This window comes from Cyprinodon tularosa, unplaced genomic scaffold, assembly GCF_016077235.1.
Source record: "Cyprinodon tularosa strain WSP-4 unplaced genomic scaffold, ASM1607723v1 ctg927, whole genome shotgun sequence".
NCBI lineage: Eukaryota > Metazoa > Chordata > Actinopteri > Cyprinodontiformes > Cyprinodontidae > Cyprinodon > Cyprinodon tularosa.
In genome coordinates, this window is record NW_024039704.1 from 511029 (window position 1) to 530407 (window position 19379).

Here is a 19379-nt window from a genome sequence, read left to right on the forward strand (position 1 = left end):
TCTGACCAAGATGGACTAAATATCAAAGCATAAAACTTTCAAATTATCTATTTTTGCAAATGAAAACTATGCAAAAAATAGGTGTTTGAAAATCTCAAATGTATGTTTTTCGTCAGATATTAAAACCAAACATTTGATTTCAACTCGAGCAATGGAACCGGAGAAAACAAATGTGAAGAAGTGCACATTTAAAAGCACACAAACCCTCTTCTGCAAAGGAAATTGAATAAAAAAATGCATTTATTATTTTTTTTAATCAACACACACAATGAAATCATCGGTTCACATTGAAGAGAGTGGATTCCTTTTCAGCACCACTGCAGAAATGCATGACCAGTACACTGTAGACAGTCGCTGTTTTACTGAAATTTGACCTATTTTTCAGAAAAAAGATACCATTACAATGTAGCAGAGAATGAAATATCATTAGATACTGAAGACAAAGTAAAATATAGAAACATGACTGGGTTTACAGAAGGTTTATGAAAATGGACATTCGATAAAACAAAACGAGCTGCAAAAATAGTGCTTTGGTGGAATATTATGTAATCCGAAAAATGTAAATAATAAAACTTGCATAGAGTAAAAAAATGAATATTACATTCTTTAGGATTACAGGGAAAGCTAAACAATCAAAGCAATATTTAGTACTTTAATTGGTACCTCAGTTCAAAGTGTTTCATCACTTAACACAGCATCTCTGGTGTTCTTCGGTTTGTGCTTAAAAAATTGTACTACATTAAGCTCCATGAGATAAACCACGTCCCTGATATTTGAGCTTTAAAGGACTTCATATTCTCCCCCCCCCCAAAGCTGAAAAGCAAAATATAATACAGCTGATGCAAAAGATTAAGTCTCACCTGAAGGTGTAGTTACTACCACCAACCAGTAGGTGGCGAATCTAAAACATTAATTCTAAAGATATCAAAATACTATACATATTTGAATTAAATGCTTACATAGTTCATAAAAAAAAAGAAAAAAATATTGGCATAAAAAATAATAAAAAAACAGGGTGATTTTGTTTTTAAAATTTAAATGTATTAAAATGTCGTTTCCAATGCATTTATCTTTCCTTATGTCATAGAAAACGTGTAAAAAACCATCAAAATAAATGTTTTCTTTCGTCAAACCTTTCTTAAACTTTAATTTAAGTACATTTATTAGGTGAAGAAACATAAAGTCTGAAGAAATAGTTGTTCATGATAAATGAAATCGCTTAATTCCTGTAACTGTATGTCTTTGTGTTTTCCTGCAATAGACGGGCAATTTATTCTAAGATGTACCCTTCCTTTTACCCAAATACCTCTGGATATAGATACCAGCCCCACGTCACCCTGGCGAATAAGTTGGATGGATGAACAAAGCATCTGTGAGCTATAAACTAATAATATGTGACTATTAATCTCTGCAATGTGGACAATGCTGCACCTTGTGGCTTCACACACCAACGAGGACAATAACAATTGAAACACTAAACTAAGAATACATTTATGGAAAGCACTAAGTGTGCACTTTTAAATACGGTGTAGGATCTGTGATGCTGCGGGACTGAAAACACTTGGATCTTCCTAACTTTGACAGAAACCATAAGCTTCCCTCTGGTTGGGCTTAAGTGAAAAAGCAAATATGTTAAAAAGCAAATCAAATCCACTATTAAGCAAGGTGAAGGCTCGAAGGTGCTGTGGGTTTGCAGACCTAGTTTTAGTGAATTTTATAATGATTATCTTTCAATCACCAGTACCAACATTCTAAATAAAATGATGGTGGCATTTGCTAGCAAAATATAAACTGGATTTGTGTACATCTGGGCCAAAGGGCCAGCATGAAGGTCAGATGAAGCTTTGTTTTTATTGTTCCTAAGCTGTAGGAAGAAATATACGCAAAATATGATTTTATCCTTCCAGAGCTATCAATGAAAAAAAAACACCAGGCTTAAGTTGACTGATGACAATTTCCACCAATCTCTCCTTTATTTTATCTATCAAAAACATTTTACTGACTCTTTTCAAAACCTCCTAAGTGTATCTTTAAACATGTGTTTATAAGGTGAAGGTTTGACTTTCTTTCTGTGTTGTATGCATGTTTACGTGAGGCAACAAGAGGATGGCGGCGTTAGATTGGCGCAGGGACCTGCTGCCTTCCAGGTCCTGGTTGGGAGGAGAATTTCTGGGAGTGCCAGCGAGTCTCCTTGTAAACAAACCAGGCATTGCCGGCCCAAATGAACATGTTGAGAAAGCCAAACACCTGCAAGGACACAGAACAGGAACATTTATGAAATGAATCAAACATTAAACTAGGCAGCAGTTTAGAACCAACTTTACCAATCAATAGATAATGCCAGCTTTAGTTTCAGTTTTAATTACTGAAACCTTTTCAACCAAGCTGTCAGGGTTAATTTCTTCTCACCACAGATATGTTGAGCGTCCGCATGTTGGCGAAGTCTGTGACCTCGCAGGTTATGTTGCTTCCTTTGCAAAGAGCTAGAGTGTTGCTGATTGCTTCAGTGTCCGTGGCATCCTTTACGTTCTGCAGGCCCTTTGCCCAGGCAGATGAGCACACCAACCAAAGGAAAACTAGGACAGCTGTGATGACAAAGTCCTTGAAAAAAGAAAAAAAGGAGCTGTTTGCTGCTTTGCATCAAAATAATACATGCTCAGCCATTCCAATCGCTTTCAATGTTTCTACTCACAAATATAGGACCAAAGTCAGAGTCTTTGTAGACGTGCATGTAGCCTAAGTAAACCAGCAGAGCTACCATGCTATACAGGAAACATAAGACCCCGATGCCGACGAAGAACTCAGCGGCCGATGCGGAGTCTCCCATCAGATGTGTGGTAGGGACAGAGTGATTGCAAATAGTGGTGTTTCCATCCACGAGTGGAAATGTGCTGAGTCTGTCCATGATGCAAATAGACACGAAAATAGACAAGATTTTGTTAAATAGCTTTGGGATTTATCTGTCTTTAGTAAAATGCAGAGACAATCTGATTGCCTCCATCTGTAACGGGTCAAACTAACAAATAACAACAACAATCAATGGAAAAATAAAAATCTAAATAAACATTTTTTTTTCTGAAATGGTGGAGGCAAGTAAAACACTTTGCCAATGGAACACAACAATTTACATTTAAAATAAGAAAAAAACAATTGCATTGTCTTATACCAAGTGCATATTATCTAATTATCTTATTATAATAGTAAAAATATTCATTTAATTGGAAAATCATCTAATTTACCTACTAAAATTGATGGTAAAAGCACTTAATTTAATCAATTTTTACTTATTTATAGATAATTTTTGCAGTGGTTTAGAAGTCATTAAAGAATGAAGATTAATTGAGCTGCTTTAAGGATACGTAAGGTGTTTAAAATGAAGCCAGTATCTGCGTTATAAATCATGCTGGATTTATAAATGCTGGCGCAATGGGTGTCAAGTCTCTGTAAAATAAACAAAATTAAAATATAAAAATACTGTACTGTGAGAGGTTACATTTGGAAGAAAAGCATTCTAAAAAGCCAAAATGTCAGCTTTAATTGATCAGAAAAGCTTTATTCTCCATTAATGGCTCGTTTAAACTCACAATGTAAGGGTGCTTCTAATCCTTATAAGTACAGTAAGTAATTAAGGACCACTGATGATCAGACTTTATTTGAGCTATTAAAGACTAATCAGAATCTACAGGTTTCCAAAAAATCTAGATACATCTGTGTAGAACTCAAAAGCAGAAGCCTCAGTCTATTTAATAATCATACCTAAATGGATATTGAAAGTTGGCGTTGAGGGTTTTATTTGTGCCGTCACCACAGAAGAGAGACACAATGTTGGTACCAGAGAATCCACCACAACTTCCGAAAGCAAAGATGGCGGTGAGCTGTTTGGACGGAGAGCAGAGACACATGTTAAGGATGCACATGTAAAAAGCATGAAAATATCTAATGAAATATTATTAGATTTAGCAAGGCATGCGAGAATTAACATTAAATGCTGCAGAAGTAAAGAGATTATTGATTTAACTACCATCATACTATATGGTCAACCCTGTTCAAGAGCCGTAGTTTTAAAATATATATGTTTTATGGCAGCTCCACAGTTATTATAATAAATTTATTGTATTCAATCTGTATATTTAAAACCCTTTGTGTGTTTTCTTTTTTTTTTCACTTAAGCTGCCATTCAGTTGTTGGATTCCTCAGGATAGAAAAACATCTGACTCAGTTTGTCCACCATGTGACACTAATTCGCCCCCCTTAAAACCAAGGAAGACTAAATTCCTTTCTTCAGGCAGACTATGCCAAGGCCTGCCTGAGAGCACAAACTATAACCACACAACTCACCGAGTGTCAAGCTAATTCAAATTCTTACTGGTATTATGTTACAACGCCACTTAGATGAAAATGTGCCAAAGTAAATCCCAACACTTTGTTGGACCGATTGTAAAAACTGTTATAGACTGAGTCAGCCTCACACAGCACTGCTTATTGTGGACAGCAGGCTGGGTTAAAATGATCAATTTTAACAACCAGAAAATGTTTTTTTTTTTTTAAGTACTATATGATGAGGGAGGTCTATAGAAATAAGACCAAATATAATTTCATTCAACACTTTGATCAACTTGGAAAATGAAAGAATATAGAAAAATATACTTTAGTTACAACTATTTTATAGGAATTTATTAGTGAAAATAAATGTGACTGTTGTGAAAATGTGTGGGGTGGGGTGGGGGGGGGCAATATTTACATGAACAATTTAAAAGAACATTAATGTCAAGATCTAATTTTCTTTTTTTGTTGTTTTTAAAGAGAAAATTGAGATATTCCTACTGCAAAAAGGAAAAAAAAGCAAATCTAAGATATGATCTGGTTTATGTCGTTGTGTGTCTCCATCATCTGATGGAATAAGTGGGAAAAGTTGGAAGGCGATTATCTATATCAGCCACAATTATTTTAGTAGTGTGAGTGTTTGCATGAATGGGTGAATGACTGAATGTAGTTTAAATTGCTTTGATCAAGTCTTCCGACCAGTAAAAAGTGCTATATAACTACAGACCATTCACTATTTATTCCATTTTATTCATGTTAATTTATTGTTCTTTTGATTTTGAATTATGGGCCTCAGTGACTACATGGAATAAACATCCACTTAACTTAGTTGTCAATTTAAGGTGCTTATTTTTTTAATTCAGCTTATTATTAATTTGCACAGGTAAAACGAGTTTATATGAACTGTTTAATTAGTCGGCTAAACAGAGCTACTGCTCTGTTGAGTCCCTATGGAGGAAATGGTGGAGAAAAGGACTAGGGCTATAATGAAGTCCATAAGGGCCAATGGGAGCCATCCATTGCACAGCACTATGGTGGATCAGGAAAGCAGCCGTAGTTTGAGACTGATCTCTGTGAGAAGCAGAAAGGAAAGATACAGACGGTATTTTGTCTCGGCCACTGTTAGACATTTTAATGCCTCTTAAAGAAGTGTTTTTTTTTTATATAAATTTTGTGCTTTTTATTTATTTAGCTAATTTTGTGTTTTTTATCCTATTTTATGTTTTTATATTTGCCATCGGGCTGGTAAATTTCCCTATTTGGGATTGATAAAGTATCTATCTATCTATCTATCTGGGCCATTTGTTGCTATAAACCAACCTTCAGAATTCAATTAGTCTACAAACAAATCATTTAAATTTTTTTCAGAGAACAAAAGTATAACAATTTTTTTTTTCATTTCTTTCAATCAAAAGTGTAGAAGCCATCTTAAAAAGTAACAAGTGGGGGAGGGGCAGCTCTGGTTTAAAAAAGTGCTTTACATGACCAGAAAACTAGTTGCTTTGGAAGTATTCTTTATTTCTGATGGTAAGTCAGACGTTTTTTTGTGTTTGTGCTGCATTGTTCTAACAGGACAATGTCTTCTTGAAAGACTGAGGTCATCAATGCGGTGAGCAGCTTAATGAGGGAGGGTCTCATCTAGTCTCTTCTGCACTGAAACCTTCAGAGGTAGTTTATGCAACTGATTATAGAACCTTCAAACATCCCTGCAGATATATTATGACTGGCTAAACCCATTTTTTTTTTTTTTTTTTTATCTTAGATTGGGTGAAGGGATCTCGTAGAAATGCCTTAATATTTCTACTAAAAGAGCAGGAAGATTTTGCAAAAAATTATATTTAATGCCTCGAACAGAAAGCAGCCGCCTGCTTCCTGATCTCATTAAGGCATTTTATTATTTCTAATCACGAGCTATTATTAAACAGACAAATTTCAGTTTAAGTGAGAAGCTTTAGGGAGAGATCAAAGTATTTCTGCAGATAAAAAAAAAAGACTTGTTAAATATTTTTAAAGGTGTCCTTCAGAGCTCTATATTAGGGCCTGTTTTATATATGTGTTAGTTATGATATCATTATAAAAACTGTGTCTACAAGTAAAGGGGGATTTTATCAATATAGCACTTTAGGTGCTGCAGGCACCACTGTGTCTAACACTATTTTTTTATCTTTTTTTTTCATAAAACTAAGAAATAAAAATAATGCATAGCCTTTCAGACTGAGCATTTAGTAAATACCTAAAAATCTACACTTGTTTATTCTAAAAAGCAGAGCCTTTCTTTAGTACAGCATGCTTGTCCATATGTAATCATACAACAAATACATAGAATTTATTAGTAATAATTTGTTATACGGAAGTCATCACTGCAATTTATCATCCGGTTTCTTTTCTCTTCTTGACAAAAAGGGAATATTTTCGGCAGAAACTTGTTCTCTTATTCCAAACCTTGGCTATAGAATCACATTAGAAGCTTTAGTCTGATTGGAAGGCATTTGAGCTGTTATAAGCAAATATGTAACTGGAGAGAACAGATGCTATATTCTAAAAGTTACTTATTTTGCTTCTATATTTTTTACTTTTAAGAAAATATGCGTTAATTAAACACTAGAGGCCCCATGACTGACCCCTTAGGTGTAATAAAATGAATGGAGGGAAGCTAATAAACTTGGCCCCTAATGGGTCTAAATAATCCAAAAACATTTAATTCAAAACGTTTGTTGCTAGTTGGTTTGCATTTAGCTGGATAAGGTTTCATCACTGGAGCAAAGAATGTAGAAATGGCAAAAACCAAGAAAACCAGTTTAAAAAGACTTCATTTCTGTCTCATCAGCACAACTGATTCACACATGCTCTCCATAAAAGTGCTTACATGCTCACAGCCACACCTTTGAAGGCTTCACTCCAGATGTTTTCCCAGATGTCCCTTTTCTGCCACTTCCTCTTGTTTTTTTTTTTGGTCATCACACAGCATCGCTCATTTCTGGGACTCAGTCACCTCTCCAAAACGAGGTCAAAGTGGTAAATTTAGCAACCAGGAGGAATAAAATGATTCCTCCCCAGAAATGAATATATATATATATGAATATCAAGCAGCAGGAATATTGTAAAGAAAAAAGGATTTGCATTGAGTGGGTTCTTTGTAGGGCTGTGACGATTATTTTGCAAATCGACTAATCTGTTGATTATTTTTCTCAATAATCGATTAATAATTGGATAGCGAAAGGCTCCTTAAAGAGAATTTTTTTCAATATTAAACCAGATGCATTTAAAACTTTTCCGCTTTAGCTGTTCTAGATGGAGCATATTAACAGACATTTTTTTTCCATCTTAAATGAAAAAATGCTTACACAATATTTAACAATTTTGATATAATTCCTGCTCAAATGAGTCACTATGTCAGTTCAAAGGCATGTTTTAGCATCTCTAAACTCCAGTTAGCGATTCATTGATTACTGAATTAGTTGACGATTATTTCAGTAATCGATGAATCCTATTATATGTTTTAGTCCTAGTTCTTTGTGCTAAGATTGTGACACTTTTATCTTTTTGTCAACACAACTCCTTTTGTCACAGTAGCAGCCACAACAGAAACTTTGACGCCTTATCTGGGTGAGAATTTCAAATATGCACAAAATGCAGACAATCTATGCAGACAAGCTATGACATTCCAATACAAACACTACAGAGTATTTCTATGGAAGTTTCACAGCTTTTGAATCTCCCAAAGTCCAAAACACCAAGGGAATTTTTTTTTTTTTACCATCTGTCTTCAGTAAACGGAGTAACCAGTAGAGACTTCCAGAATGTTTTCTCTCAAATACTGCTTCCTGTTTGCAGCTCAGAACAGATAATATCAGGGGAGGGTTAATTGTTTAGGCCTCATCATTCACATTCTAATCTGACCTTTATCATACATACCTTACTAATCTTAGCCTCTATTAGTTTTTCTTTTCTTTTTATATTTTGTCGTATTATGACCACTGGCTTTATTGGGATCTTATGAAATAGATATAAATGTTCAGTTGAGGTATTTTTTTTCTTTTTAACAAATAAAATTTAAAAAGTTTGACATATAATAAAAAATCTTCACTTGATTCCTAAACTGTCTCTACCAGGTCAGCTGGATTACGTTTTGGACTTTTATTGATCCACTCATCAATATTCATCAATATGCTCTGATGTAAAGCATTGCATTGTAGCTCTGATTGTTTCGGGGCCGGCACACTTCTGTAAGGTTAACTCCAAGCTTTTAGCAGCCTTAAAGAGTTACCTTTTTGTTATTTTGTAAAATATAAATAAAATACATGAATGTTTCTAGTTGTAAGGTAACAGACAGGGAAGAGAATGAAGGTCATATAAGTCTGGCAAGCATTTAAAATGAGGCTGCGTTTTTCTGAATTTGACCACCTAAAATATGTTTTTGTTTCCAAATTCAGGGCCTGCGTCGTTCCAAAGTTCAAATTTGTAGGTCAATTGCATCGCAGCGTACAACTAAGGCTGTGAATTGAAAGGCTCATTCATGCATCCTCGTCTTCCCCCGATTTGACAGGTCAGGCGTATCTATCCCATGATTTATTGCAGATTGCAACAGACTTAAAACAGATGCAGCAAAGATGGATGTCAGTGGCAAAAACTTTGATTAAAAATTATATCTAACACTTAATGTGATGCTAAATAATCTCTAAATATGCTTTTAGGTGAGAATTTAGTTTTTTATAATAAAATATCTGCTTGATTTATCAAGATATCAATTAATTCTTACATTTTCTGAGTTAATTATAGGTCAGAATAAATAGAATAGTTGATGTTTGGCTAATCTAAGGGTTTAATATGTTACTAAGCAAACCGGTTTAGTTGAAATGGAAGCAAAGCTTCAAAACTGAATGGTTTTATTAACCTTTAATGTCTATTTCTGTTTATACTAGCCATTTAAGATAATGGCAAAAGAAATTGATATACATCTTATATTTGTTTCTATCAAATGGGAAAAGAAAAATGATTGGGTCCATTTTTACAGCAGAATAGCTCTGGAATTCATGTTGTCATGCTCACTTGGGGACAGAAACAACCCTCAGGTGAGTGCGGGTACATCTGCTGAAGGCTAGACTGTCCAAATTGTTCGAATGATCCAGTGTATCATTGAGTTCGAATTCAGGTGATGCGTCCTCCGAAGACCAGATTCGAAGGCTGATTACGTTATAGCGCGGCACCGAGGCCTGTTCGGATTCCAAGACTCCTCGTTATGTGGCCAACAAATGCATCCTTCTTTCTGCCCATTTTAAAGGACGGGTCCAAGTGTATCCTATGTAGCTTTGGGTATCCCATGATTCATTGCAAGACCAGGCAAGGCAGCTGCTCCGTGCTCAGAGGAAAAAGGTACTTGGCGCCAAACAGTGGAGAATATTGGAAAGGCATTTTAATGTAATACTGTACAAGTATGTGAACAGTTCCATCTGGAATTCATTAAAATAGTTTTTTTTAATGGTTATTAAGTCAGATATGAGGTAGGTAATGTTTGGTTTATTGAAAGGTTTTATCTAGCCTTGTGTAAATGGGTTTGACTGACATTTGATGATAGATTCTAATATATTGGCAGTATGGGGATGATAAATCTGATACTCCTGTTGAAGCACCTCGAAAATGCTAAATAATAAATAAATAAAACTAAAAAGCAGTGAGAAGTTCTGTTTTAATTCTGTTCCTGCTTTGTGTGTCAACGGGCCCGGTTGCTAAGCGACAGAGCATATAGGCGGTGTAGGAGCCAATTATTTTTTGTTAATAATTAACTTTTTTTTTTTTTGTGTGCATAATCTAGCTACATTTATTTACGTTATGATTTGATATACGTTATGAGAGTATGTTTTTTTGGTTATTTAGTCATGTTCCTTTGCTTTTTGTTAGTTATGATTAATTTGGGTGAATTATGTTATATAAATAGGCAGTCAATGGTAGGACCAGCGTGCATCTGGTTATGGTTTTTTTATACCAGCGCAAGAGAAACATGGAGGAAATGTTTGTCTTTTTCTGTTTGCTTGCCTGAGGAGAAAATAAGCTGAGAAAACTAAAAGAAGTTTACCTGGAACATTTTTTCTTTTGCTTGCATAAAATTAGTCCATGGTGCATCTGTGGCTTTTGTGGATTTCCACTTTTTTGTGTCATCAAAGCTGGGCCACAACAGGGTGTGTTGAAATTGAACACACCCTATGGAAGAAGGATTACTAAAATGATGCAGCCCCAAAAGCCCATCATCTGTGTCTGAATTTATGAGCTCTTCATTTCCCCCTTCTGGTCTGGAGGAATTGACAAGCAACTTAGTTTGCTTATATCTTGGTCCGGCTAAAGAACAGATATCCCAAATGTACCCCCCCTCGAAAAGAAAAAGTAAAAGTTTACTCTTTAACAAATCAATGAGGTTTTGGTTAAGCAACAGTTGACTCAGCGCCATGTAGAAGTTTGAATTTTTACTTTTTTCAAACCTGACCAAGACATGCGCAAATACAGCCTCCAAAATTCCCCAGACAAAGCAGTTTTGGTTATTTACTCACCGTATTAATACCTTAGCTCCACATGGAGCTTGGAAAAGCAAATCCATTGTATTAAATGAGGCTTATGTAAAGAAAAACACACACTTCAACACACTGCCTTGTCCTGAGTCAGATGACTCAGAGTGTGTAGATGAGGATATTATGAGAATAATGATCAGCTGATAGAAACAATATCTAGATTCACTGAAAACACTCAGAAATCTGAACCTTTTGAGTGTAGGCTAAAATGTTACATGTCCTTCAGAGCTTATTTTGGGGTCAATTATTGCTTAGAGATGTATTAATCTGTAACTGAGTTCCTCTAAGGCCTGCATTTTTCTGCAACAAGCAAATCCAGCTAAAATTTGATATACCGGTATGTTAACCTAATCTGGATTTACACATTTAAGATTATATGAGAAAATTAGGATTTAGTGAGGATTTATTTGCATTTAAATGTGCAAAATTGAAAGAAATGAAGGCAAACTTTGATCTCTGTGGGTTTTTATTGGAAGGAGAGTTTGGATCTCCTTTTCCCTTAAAAAAAAGAAACAGATACGGATCTAACTTACCCATTCTACCAGTTTAAGGAACCCCAGAGGCTCCTTCAGGGGCGACAAGTTGAGTCGAAATCCGGTCATCATGATTAAACCGTTTTCAGTTCAAGTCTTTATCCGGTTTCCACTCTAACTGTAGAGCTGGATGATGATCCAACTGGAAGGAAAAAGTGGGAGTTCTTCAACACAGTGACGTGGTCTTCCTGACGCTGCAAGAAATGACCGCAGCAAGTAAAAAAAAAAACAGCTTTTCCTCTCTATCATCCCCCCAATAAGTTAGAAAAATGCAAAACAACATATACGCACCTAAAAAACAGCTTGTTTTTGGTTGAAAGTTTCTTAATAACCTTTTTTTAATTCAATAAAACTATTCTGTTAATGTAAGCACTTTTTTCAGTGTAAGATCTGGTCAGCGATGCGCGCAAGATGTGGCGGATGCCGCGCGTAAAAGTGTGCCAAACTCCCCCCTCGGGGCGCTTCATGTGAGGGATTTGGTTACCAAAAGACGCAGCATGCAAAAAACAGCAGTGAAAGTCTTGATTTTACTTCAGGGGCTTAAAAAACCCCAACAGTTATGAAAAATGAAAGCCGGAAAAAGGTCTTAAAATATCCCACAGCTGCAGTTCGAGCAAGGCTGAACATCTGCAAAAGAAAAATCATGCAAATGATGAACTACAGATTCGGTTCCGTCTCTAGATATAAGGGGGAGTCATTTAATTTCCATTTATGAGATTACCATAAAAACACATGGAGCCAACCCTTTGCTGAGGGAATAGTTGCTGACCTGGTCATGTGACTCCAAGGAAAGAGCAGCATTCTTATAAGGAGAGGTTTTCAGAGCATGGAAACACCAAATCAGATCATTTCACAGCTACAATGTCTGAAATCCACTGCTCAGGTGTAAAGCAGTGGTGGTTCTAGACCACATTTACGGGTAATTGTTATTTTTTCATAGAGAAAAAAAAGGTGTGATATATAAAACGATTAAAAATAGTCATTTGTAACTTTGGAAACCTCAGATATAGCAAATAAATATTGATCTAATGTCAATATGACTGAAGCCAGGAGGGTAGATTTCAAATTATTGATAAAACTGTAAAAAAAACCCCAAAAAGGTCCAATCAGGGGCGGAGCTAGAGCTAGGGAGCACCCCTGTGGCCACCCCCACTTTCCCCCCTCTAATACAAACAGTGGCAATAGTAATACTCTCAAGTAGAATATTCAAACCATTTTAATTTTTCATATATTAACATTTACTTGACAACAAACATACTGTGGTTAATTATGCACATAAATAATAATAATAATAATAATACATTTATTTGTACTGCACTTTTCACCAAAAATACCTCAAAGTACTACAAAAAGAAAAGCATTAAACAAGAAATACATACAAATTTTTAAAAAATTACATAAAAATAATAATAATAAAAGCTGTTTTAGAAGAGAAAAAAACATCTAAAGACAACAAAAAGTTTTGCTAAAAAGAAATGTTTTAAAGCCTTTTTTTTTTTTTTTTTAACCCTCAGTGGATTGAGGTGCCCTCAAGGTGTCAGGGAGGCCATTCATCAGATGTGGGGCAGCAGCACAAAATGCTCTATCTCCCATGGTCTTGAGTCTGGTTCTGGGAATGTGGAGCAGGTTTGAGTGAGTTGAGCAAAGGGAGCGGGTTGTGTTCTGTGGGTTGATAAGTTCTTTAAGATGGAGTGGGGCATGTCCATGGATGCATTGATGTGTGAGGAAAGAAACCTTGTATACAATCCTGGTGAAGATGGGAAGCCAGTGTAGGGAACAGAGAATGGGGGTAATGTGCTTATGTTTCCGCACTCTTATCAGGATCCTAGCTGTAGAGTTTTGAATGTACTGAAGCCTCTGCAGACTCTTTTTAGGGATCCCAATGACAAGTGCGTTAAAATAGTCCAGTCTGGAGGAGACAAAGGCATGAATCAGCTTTTCGGCGTCTGGGAGGGTGAGAATGGGACGGAGTTTGGAAATATTACGGAGGCGGTAGAAAGAGGTCTTGCATAAATTATTTATGTGGGCTTCAAAGGTGAGTTGTGAGGCCATTCTTACACCAAGATTACTAACTGTTGATGAGAGAGCAAATATATGTGTCTCTCCAAATCATCTGGGAGTCTTCAGTGAAATCATAGATAAATAACTATTTTAATAAAAACATTACATAATCAATTTATGTGGATATTTTTACTCTTAACTATCTTTTTTTGCAGATTGATAAAAATAAGTAATGACAATGGAAAAGATGTTTGCCCCAGAGCCTAAAACTGAAAGAATTGTATCCACCATTTATGCATCTATTTGTTAGCAAAGGCTATAGGAAAGGAGAGTTTATCTTCATTTAGAAAACATGGATGTTGTTCTCATTAATTTCGCTGTTGGAACAGTGTAGCTTAACCCTGAGGTTCTGTTGCCTATCCACTTTCGGCCACCCCTCAACGTACATTGGTTATTGCCTGGCTACGCCTCTGGGTCCAATTAGTCTATCAGTTGTGTTTTCTGTTCCAGCACATACTAGTATTTATTTACCATACATTTATTTTAAATTATGTCTTTGGTACAGGGGCCAGAACAGCCAGGAGTAGTTCTGCAGGTGTACTGTCCCCTGTTGGCCCCTGTTTAGAACTGCCCATGTTTAAGGAGATTTCCTACTAATTACTGCAAATAAATACTCAAAATTCAAGATCAGAATATTACATCCAGTGGCGGTTCTAGATTAGATTTACCAAGGGCCAGGGTGGGACAAAGTTTTTATTTTTTTTAAATGGAGGCACACAAAAAAGGTTGCAGACCCTAGATATAACAGAAAAAAATAATGGAACCATATTTGGTATCTAGTAAATCATATTAAGTTACTTTAACAAAATTGTTTTATGTCCTACCATGTTAACAGGAAAAAATGTGTTAAAGTAACTAAATATGATTAAGTAAATACCAAAAACGGTTGCATTATTTTTTCTGTGCATTATCGTAATATGTTTGAAGATTAAAGTGACTCAAATACCTGTTAAAATAAACTGTAAAGGTAAAAGATTAAATTGCACCACAGGATCAATCAGTTACATTCTCATCTGCAAGTGCATATCTTCAAAAGAAATACATTTTATATGTTTTCAGTAGAAGGGCCAATTTTAAAATAGAACTGGCCCCTGTTGGCCCCTCTACTGAAAACATAACACTGAATTAATTTCTGTAGAAAAAAAGCCCAAGATGTCCCTATTTTAGTTTGCTGCAAAACATAAGAAACTCGTGAAGTTGATCCTTTTTAATAAAACTTAAACTGGGATTTTAAGGCTTAAATGTGAAGCAGTGTAGGAAAATGATCAAGCGAATAGCTGCACCATCCCTACTGATAAACAAGGTAGTGGTTACACCATGTTGGGATGCCTTTCTAGGGAAGGGTTACTCAAACCTGATTAGACAGTGATGCATGCGATCAGTGTCATCAGTACTGAAAAATTGGTGATTTGTAACCTAAAGTTTGATTTCCAGTGTCCAATATGGCTGCCACATATTATCCATCAGCAATTTGATGTTTGCCTCTTTGATACTTAGAGGAAAAATCTCTTCAATGGAGATTGCCAAGCATTGTGCCTGCCATTGCTTTAAAGGAAACATGGAATATTACCTCTTTTAATTCTTTACGACGGCCACATTTGATATCAGGTGTTAATTTTCTACATTATATCTCAGAAGTGTGACTTAGTCCATATTCAATTTTAAGATTTTTTATGAATCTTTGAGTTTCTTCAAGGAATTTTAGATGCTGAAGGCTGTGGGAAGGATTTCCAGCAGTGCTCTGTCCTGGTGGATCCAAGAGGCCTCTAACTGAAGACATTTAGTTGTTAAGCTCTCTAAATGAAGAGGATGCTCGAGGTTTTCTCTTATGCTCTTCATGTAAAAAAAAAATTACATCTTAGTGAAAGCATCTCCAGCTTTTAGAGGAGTCCCATCAGAGCTGTTCTAATGGCTCTTATGCTGGTACTCCAGCAGATGGTGGCAGACTGGGTCACTCAGCGATCAAAAGCAGCTTCTTTCTGCAAACACTGCAGGACCAAAGCATCCTTATCCAATCCACTCTGCTCTGCCCCGTCTTGTTGATTGCTTCGCAGCTGCATCTCCAGTCCAAAAACTGATATTTATACTGCAAATTTGTACTTTTTCTCTTTCAATATTTAAATGCATTGTATGATTCATTTTGTATTATGGAAAAAAAAAGAGGCCAAAGATGTCATCAAAAAATTCCTTCTATGCTTTGTCATCCTCACCTAGCAACCTGTATTATTAAATGCTTCAAACTCCTTAAGAAAAAACTTATACCAACTTCTACAGAGGATTTAAATTGGTCATCAGGTTGCTTTTAATTATCTCATATGGTTATTTTAGTTGAGCACACGTATCCCAGGCTAAAATGGTTACTTTAACTACAGGTGCTGGTCATAAAATTAGAATATCATGAAAAAGTAGATTGATTTCAGTAATTCCATTTAAAAAGTGAAACTTGTATATTATATTCATACATTACATACAAACTCATATTTCAGATGTTTATTTTGTTTAATTTTGATGATTACAAATGACAAGAAATGAAAATCTCAAATTCATCATATCAGAAAATTAGAATATTACTGAAGACCAATAAAAACAAAGGATTTATAGAAATGTTGGCCAACTGAAAAGTATGAACATGAAAAGTATGAGCATGTACAGCACTCAGTATTTAGTTGGGCCTCCTTTGGCCTGTATTACTGCAGCAATGCGGCGTGGCATGGAGTCGATCAGTCTGTGGCACTGCTCAGGTGTTATGATAGCCCAGGTTGCTCTAATAGTGGCTTTTAGCTCTTCTGAATTGTTGGGTCTGGTGTATTGCATCTTCTTCTTCACAATACCCCATAGATTTTCTATGGGGTTAAGGTCAGGAGAGTTTGCTGGCCAATTAAGAACAGGGATACCATGGTCCTTCAACCAGGTACTGGTAGCTTTGGCACTGTGTGCAGGTGCCAAGTCCTGTTGGAAAATGAAATCTGCATCTCCAAAAAGTTGGTCAGCTGCAGGAAGCATGAAGTGCTCTAAAACTTCCTGGTATGTGGCTGCGTTGACCCTGGACCTCAGAAAACACAATGGACCAACACCAGCAGATGACATGGCACCCCAAACCATCACTGACTGTGGAAACTTTACACTGGACTTCAAGCAACGTGGATGAAGTGCCTCTCTTCTTTTCCTCCAGACTCTGGGACCTTGATTTCCAAAGGAAATGCAAAATTTACTTTCATCAGAGAACATGACTTTGGACCACTCACCAGCAGTCCAGTCCTGTTTCTCTTTAGCCCAGGCAAGACGCTTCTGACGCTGTCTGTGGTTCAAGAGTGGCTTGACACAAGGAATGCGACAGCAGAAACCCATGTCTTTCATACGTCTGTGTGTGGTGGTTCTTGAAGCACTCACTCCAGCTGCAGTCCACTCTTTGTGAATCTCCCCCACATTTTTGAAGGGGTTTTGTTTCACAATCCTCTCCAGGGTGCGGTTATCTCTCTTGCTTGTACACTTTTTTCGACCACATCTTTTCCTTCCCTTCGCCTCTCTATTAATGTGCTTGGACACTGAGCTCTGTGAACAGCCAGCCTCTTTAGCGATGACCTTTTGTGTCTTGCCCTCCTTGTGCAAGGTGTCGATGGTCGTCTTTTGGACAACTGTCAAGTCAGCAGTCTTCCCCATGATTGTGTAGCCTATAGAACTAGACTGAAAGACCATTTAAAGGCTTTTGCAGGTGGTTTGAGTTAATTAGCTGATTAGAGTGTGGCACCAGGGGCCATCAATTTTGAACCTTTTCACAATATTCTAATTTTCTGATATGATGAATTTGAGATTTTCATTTGTTGTCATTTGTAATCATCAAAATTAAACAAAATAAACATCTGAAATATATGAGTTTGTATGTAATGTATGAATATAATATACAAGTTTCACTTTTTAAATGGAATTACTGAAATCAATCTACTTTTTCATGATATTCTAATTTTATGACCAGCACCTGTAAAACTAACATTGGATTGTGTTGACTGTAAAGATATTTAATGATATAGGAAGAAGGCTGAAAGTGAGAAGCTGCTATGACTATAAAAGTCTGTTTTCCATCTGGGAGAGTGAGAGCAAGACTTTCTGCAGATAACAGAAAGGTTGAAGGGACAGAAAAGTTCCCATATAATCCTTTTTAAGTTTCAGCACCAAGTATAAGCAGCTTAGATTCTGCTTCAAGACGGATCAAACATTTTTTAAACTCTAATCCCTGCAGATGGTTTAACTTATTTAGCTCCACGCTGTGCTCGTTTTAGCTGATAACAGAAACTTCAAGTCTTTACTGAAAAAATAATGGATGCACATCATCTTTGAAGAAAAAGAGTGAAAAGACAGATTTGCAACTTAGAGGGTGGCATTTTTAATCAGTGTATTCTTGACAATATAGCAAGTTATGTTAATTAAAATCTCAGTTATGTTGGGAAAAAATGTTTTAAAACAACATATACATACGATTAAATCAGCTTAAAGAAAAAGTATTCACAACCACGTTTTCTTTTTTTGTTTTGTATCATCCATTATACAACACGGCATTCATACAGGACTCCACTCACGCAGGAACTAAAGGTTTGACAAACCCAAAGACGATAAACAGCACCGCTTCCGTCGAGCCGTTTCGGATATTCTTCTGTTGGTACAAAAATGGCCATTCTGACAAAAATAATGGTACATAGCGGTCATCTAACCTTCCTTCTCTGCTTTGAGTTACACCCCCTTAGATTTATGTACAAATGTGAAGGCAGTATGGCCACATTGTAAATAAGGATATTTACTGTGATATTTTCTCCCTAGTCATACAAAATATTAATCTGAGGTAAGAACTGAGATAGTATCAAAACGGTAAATTAATATTCTACTAAATGCACCTCATTTTTGGGAAGGAAAACAACTAACATCATTAAAATGAATGGATCGAGACAAAAGAGCAGCAAAACAGACGGGTATAATTAGAAATTAAATTAAAAAAAGCAGGTCAGAAGCTGTGGTCTTCACTGGCTTTTTTCTGTTCGATCGGAGCCAAGGCCAACATATAGACGTTTGAGACTAGAAAGGTTTTTGTCCAAAAGTATGATGATCCGAAACGCATTTCTAGAGCCATAAAACAGTGAAGTAAAAATGAGCAGTGCAGCGAAAGCAGATCAGCTGAATGTCTGACTACTGCTTGAATTCTTTAAAGACTTAAACTCATGAGAACTTTGGAGACTGGGCTGAACATTAAACATTGCTCTGAGATTTTTTACATTCTGGTGTTTAAAATAATGCCTACAATAGTTTAAATGTTAATATTTGCACAGTAGCATTTAACCAAGTATCAAAGATCCACCTGAAATGGCTCGTTTTCAGTCTCCCCTCATCCTAAATAAGGTGAAAATCAGTTTACAAAGAGGGATCCTGACATATCAAAGTGCTACCAGGTTGAGGTAAAAAACACTCTTTGGTGTGGATGTGGTTACTGAAGGAGGAGGCATCAGTTTGCAGTCAGTGGAAGCAGAGTGATGTTTAGAAGTTAACAAAAAAAAAAAACGGCTTCAAACCATGTGTGTTTCATTTTGATTTACCAAAGATAACAGGACGGCTAAAGAGGGACAATAAAACTGCTTTGAGCCTTTTAAGTACTTTATGGAAGATGCTGGATTTAAATATAAAAAGCCGAGTTAAGGTTTAAATCTACTCTCTGTACTGAACTGCTTTAGTTAGCAATGCTAACTGAGCTAACCAGGTTTAGTGTCATAGATTATGCTAAATATAGCTGAAAATGTCAACTCTAAGCTAATTTGTTTAAATAATTTAGCTAAACCCTGTTTTCCAGTGACCCTTCTATCACACACACAGTATGACATCACCTCTGCTCCTAATTCAACTAAATTATCATATATATTAT

At 36.0% G+C, this 19379-nt stretch overlaps 1 protein-coding gene across 1 annotated transcript; it reads right to left on the bottom strand.

The window, feature by feature from the left end:
- Window positions 1-222: 222 nt before the first annotated feature.
- On the bottom strand, window positions 223-12065 carry sypl1 (synaptophysin-like 1). The gene is made up of 6 exons (XM_038274730.1): window positions 11708-12065; window positions 11417-11610; window positions 3757-3875; window positions 2693-2897; window positions 2410-2601; window positions 223-2247 (listed from the first exon to the last, which is right to left on the bottom strand). Exons 2-6 carry the CDS (start codon window positions 11486-11488, stop codon window positions 2116-2118), a joined length of 720 nt encoding a protein of 239 aa, XP_038130658.1. The 5' UTR covers window positions 11489-11610; window positions 11708-12065; the 3' UTR covers window positions 223-2115.
- Window positions 12066-19379: the final 7314 nt, after the last annotated feature.

Bases quoted from the DNA above. Each gene is read 5' to 3' on its own strand.
- sypl1 (XM_038274730.1), bottom strand. From the start codon at position 11,488: ATGATGACCGGATTTCGACTCAACTTGTCGCCCCTGAAGGAGCCTCTG. The intron at 3,876-11,416 runs GTAAGTTAGATC...CCGTCCAAACAG, and splicing joins TCCTTAAACTGGTAGAATGG to CTCACCGCCATCTTTGCTTT. The intron at 2,602-2,692 runs GTGAGTAGAAAC...TCTTTTTTCAAG, and splicing joins CTGACTTTGGTCCTATATTT to GACTTTGTCATCACAGCTGT.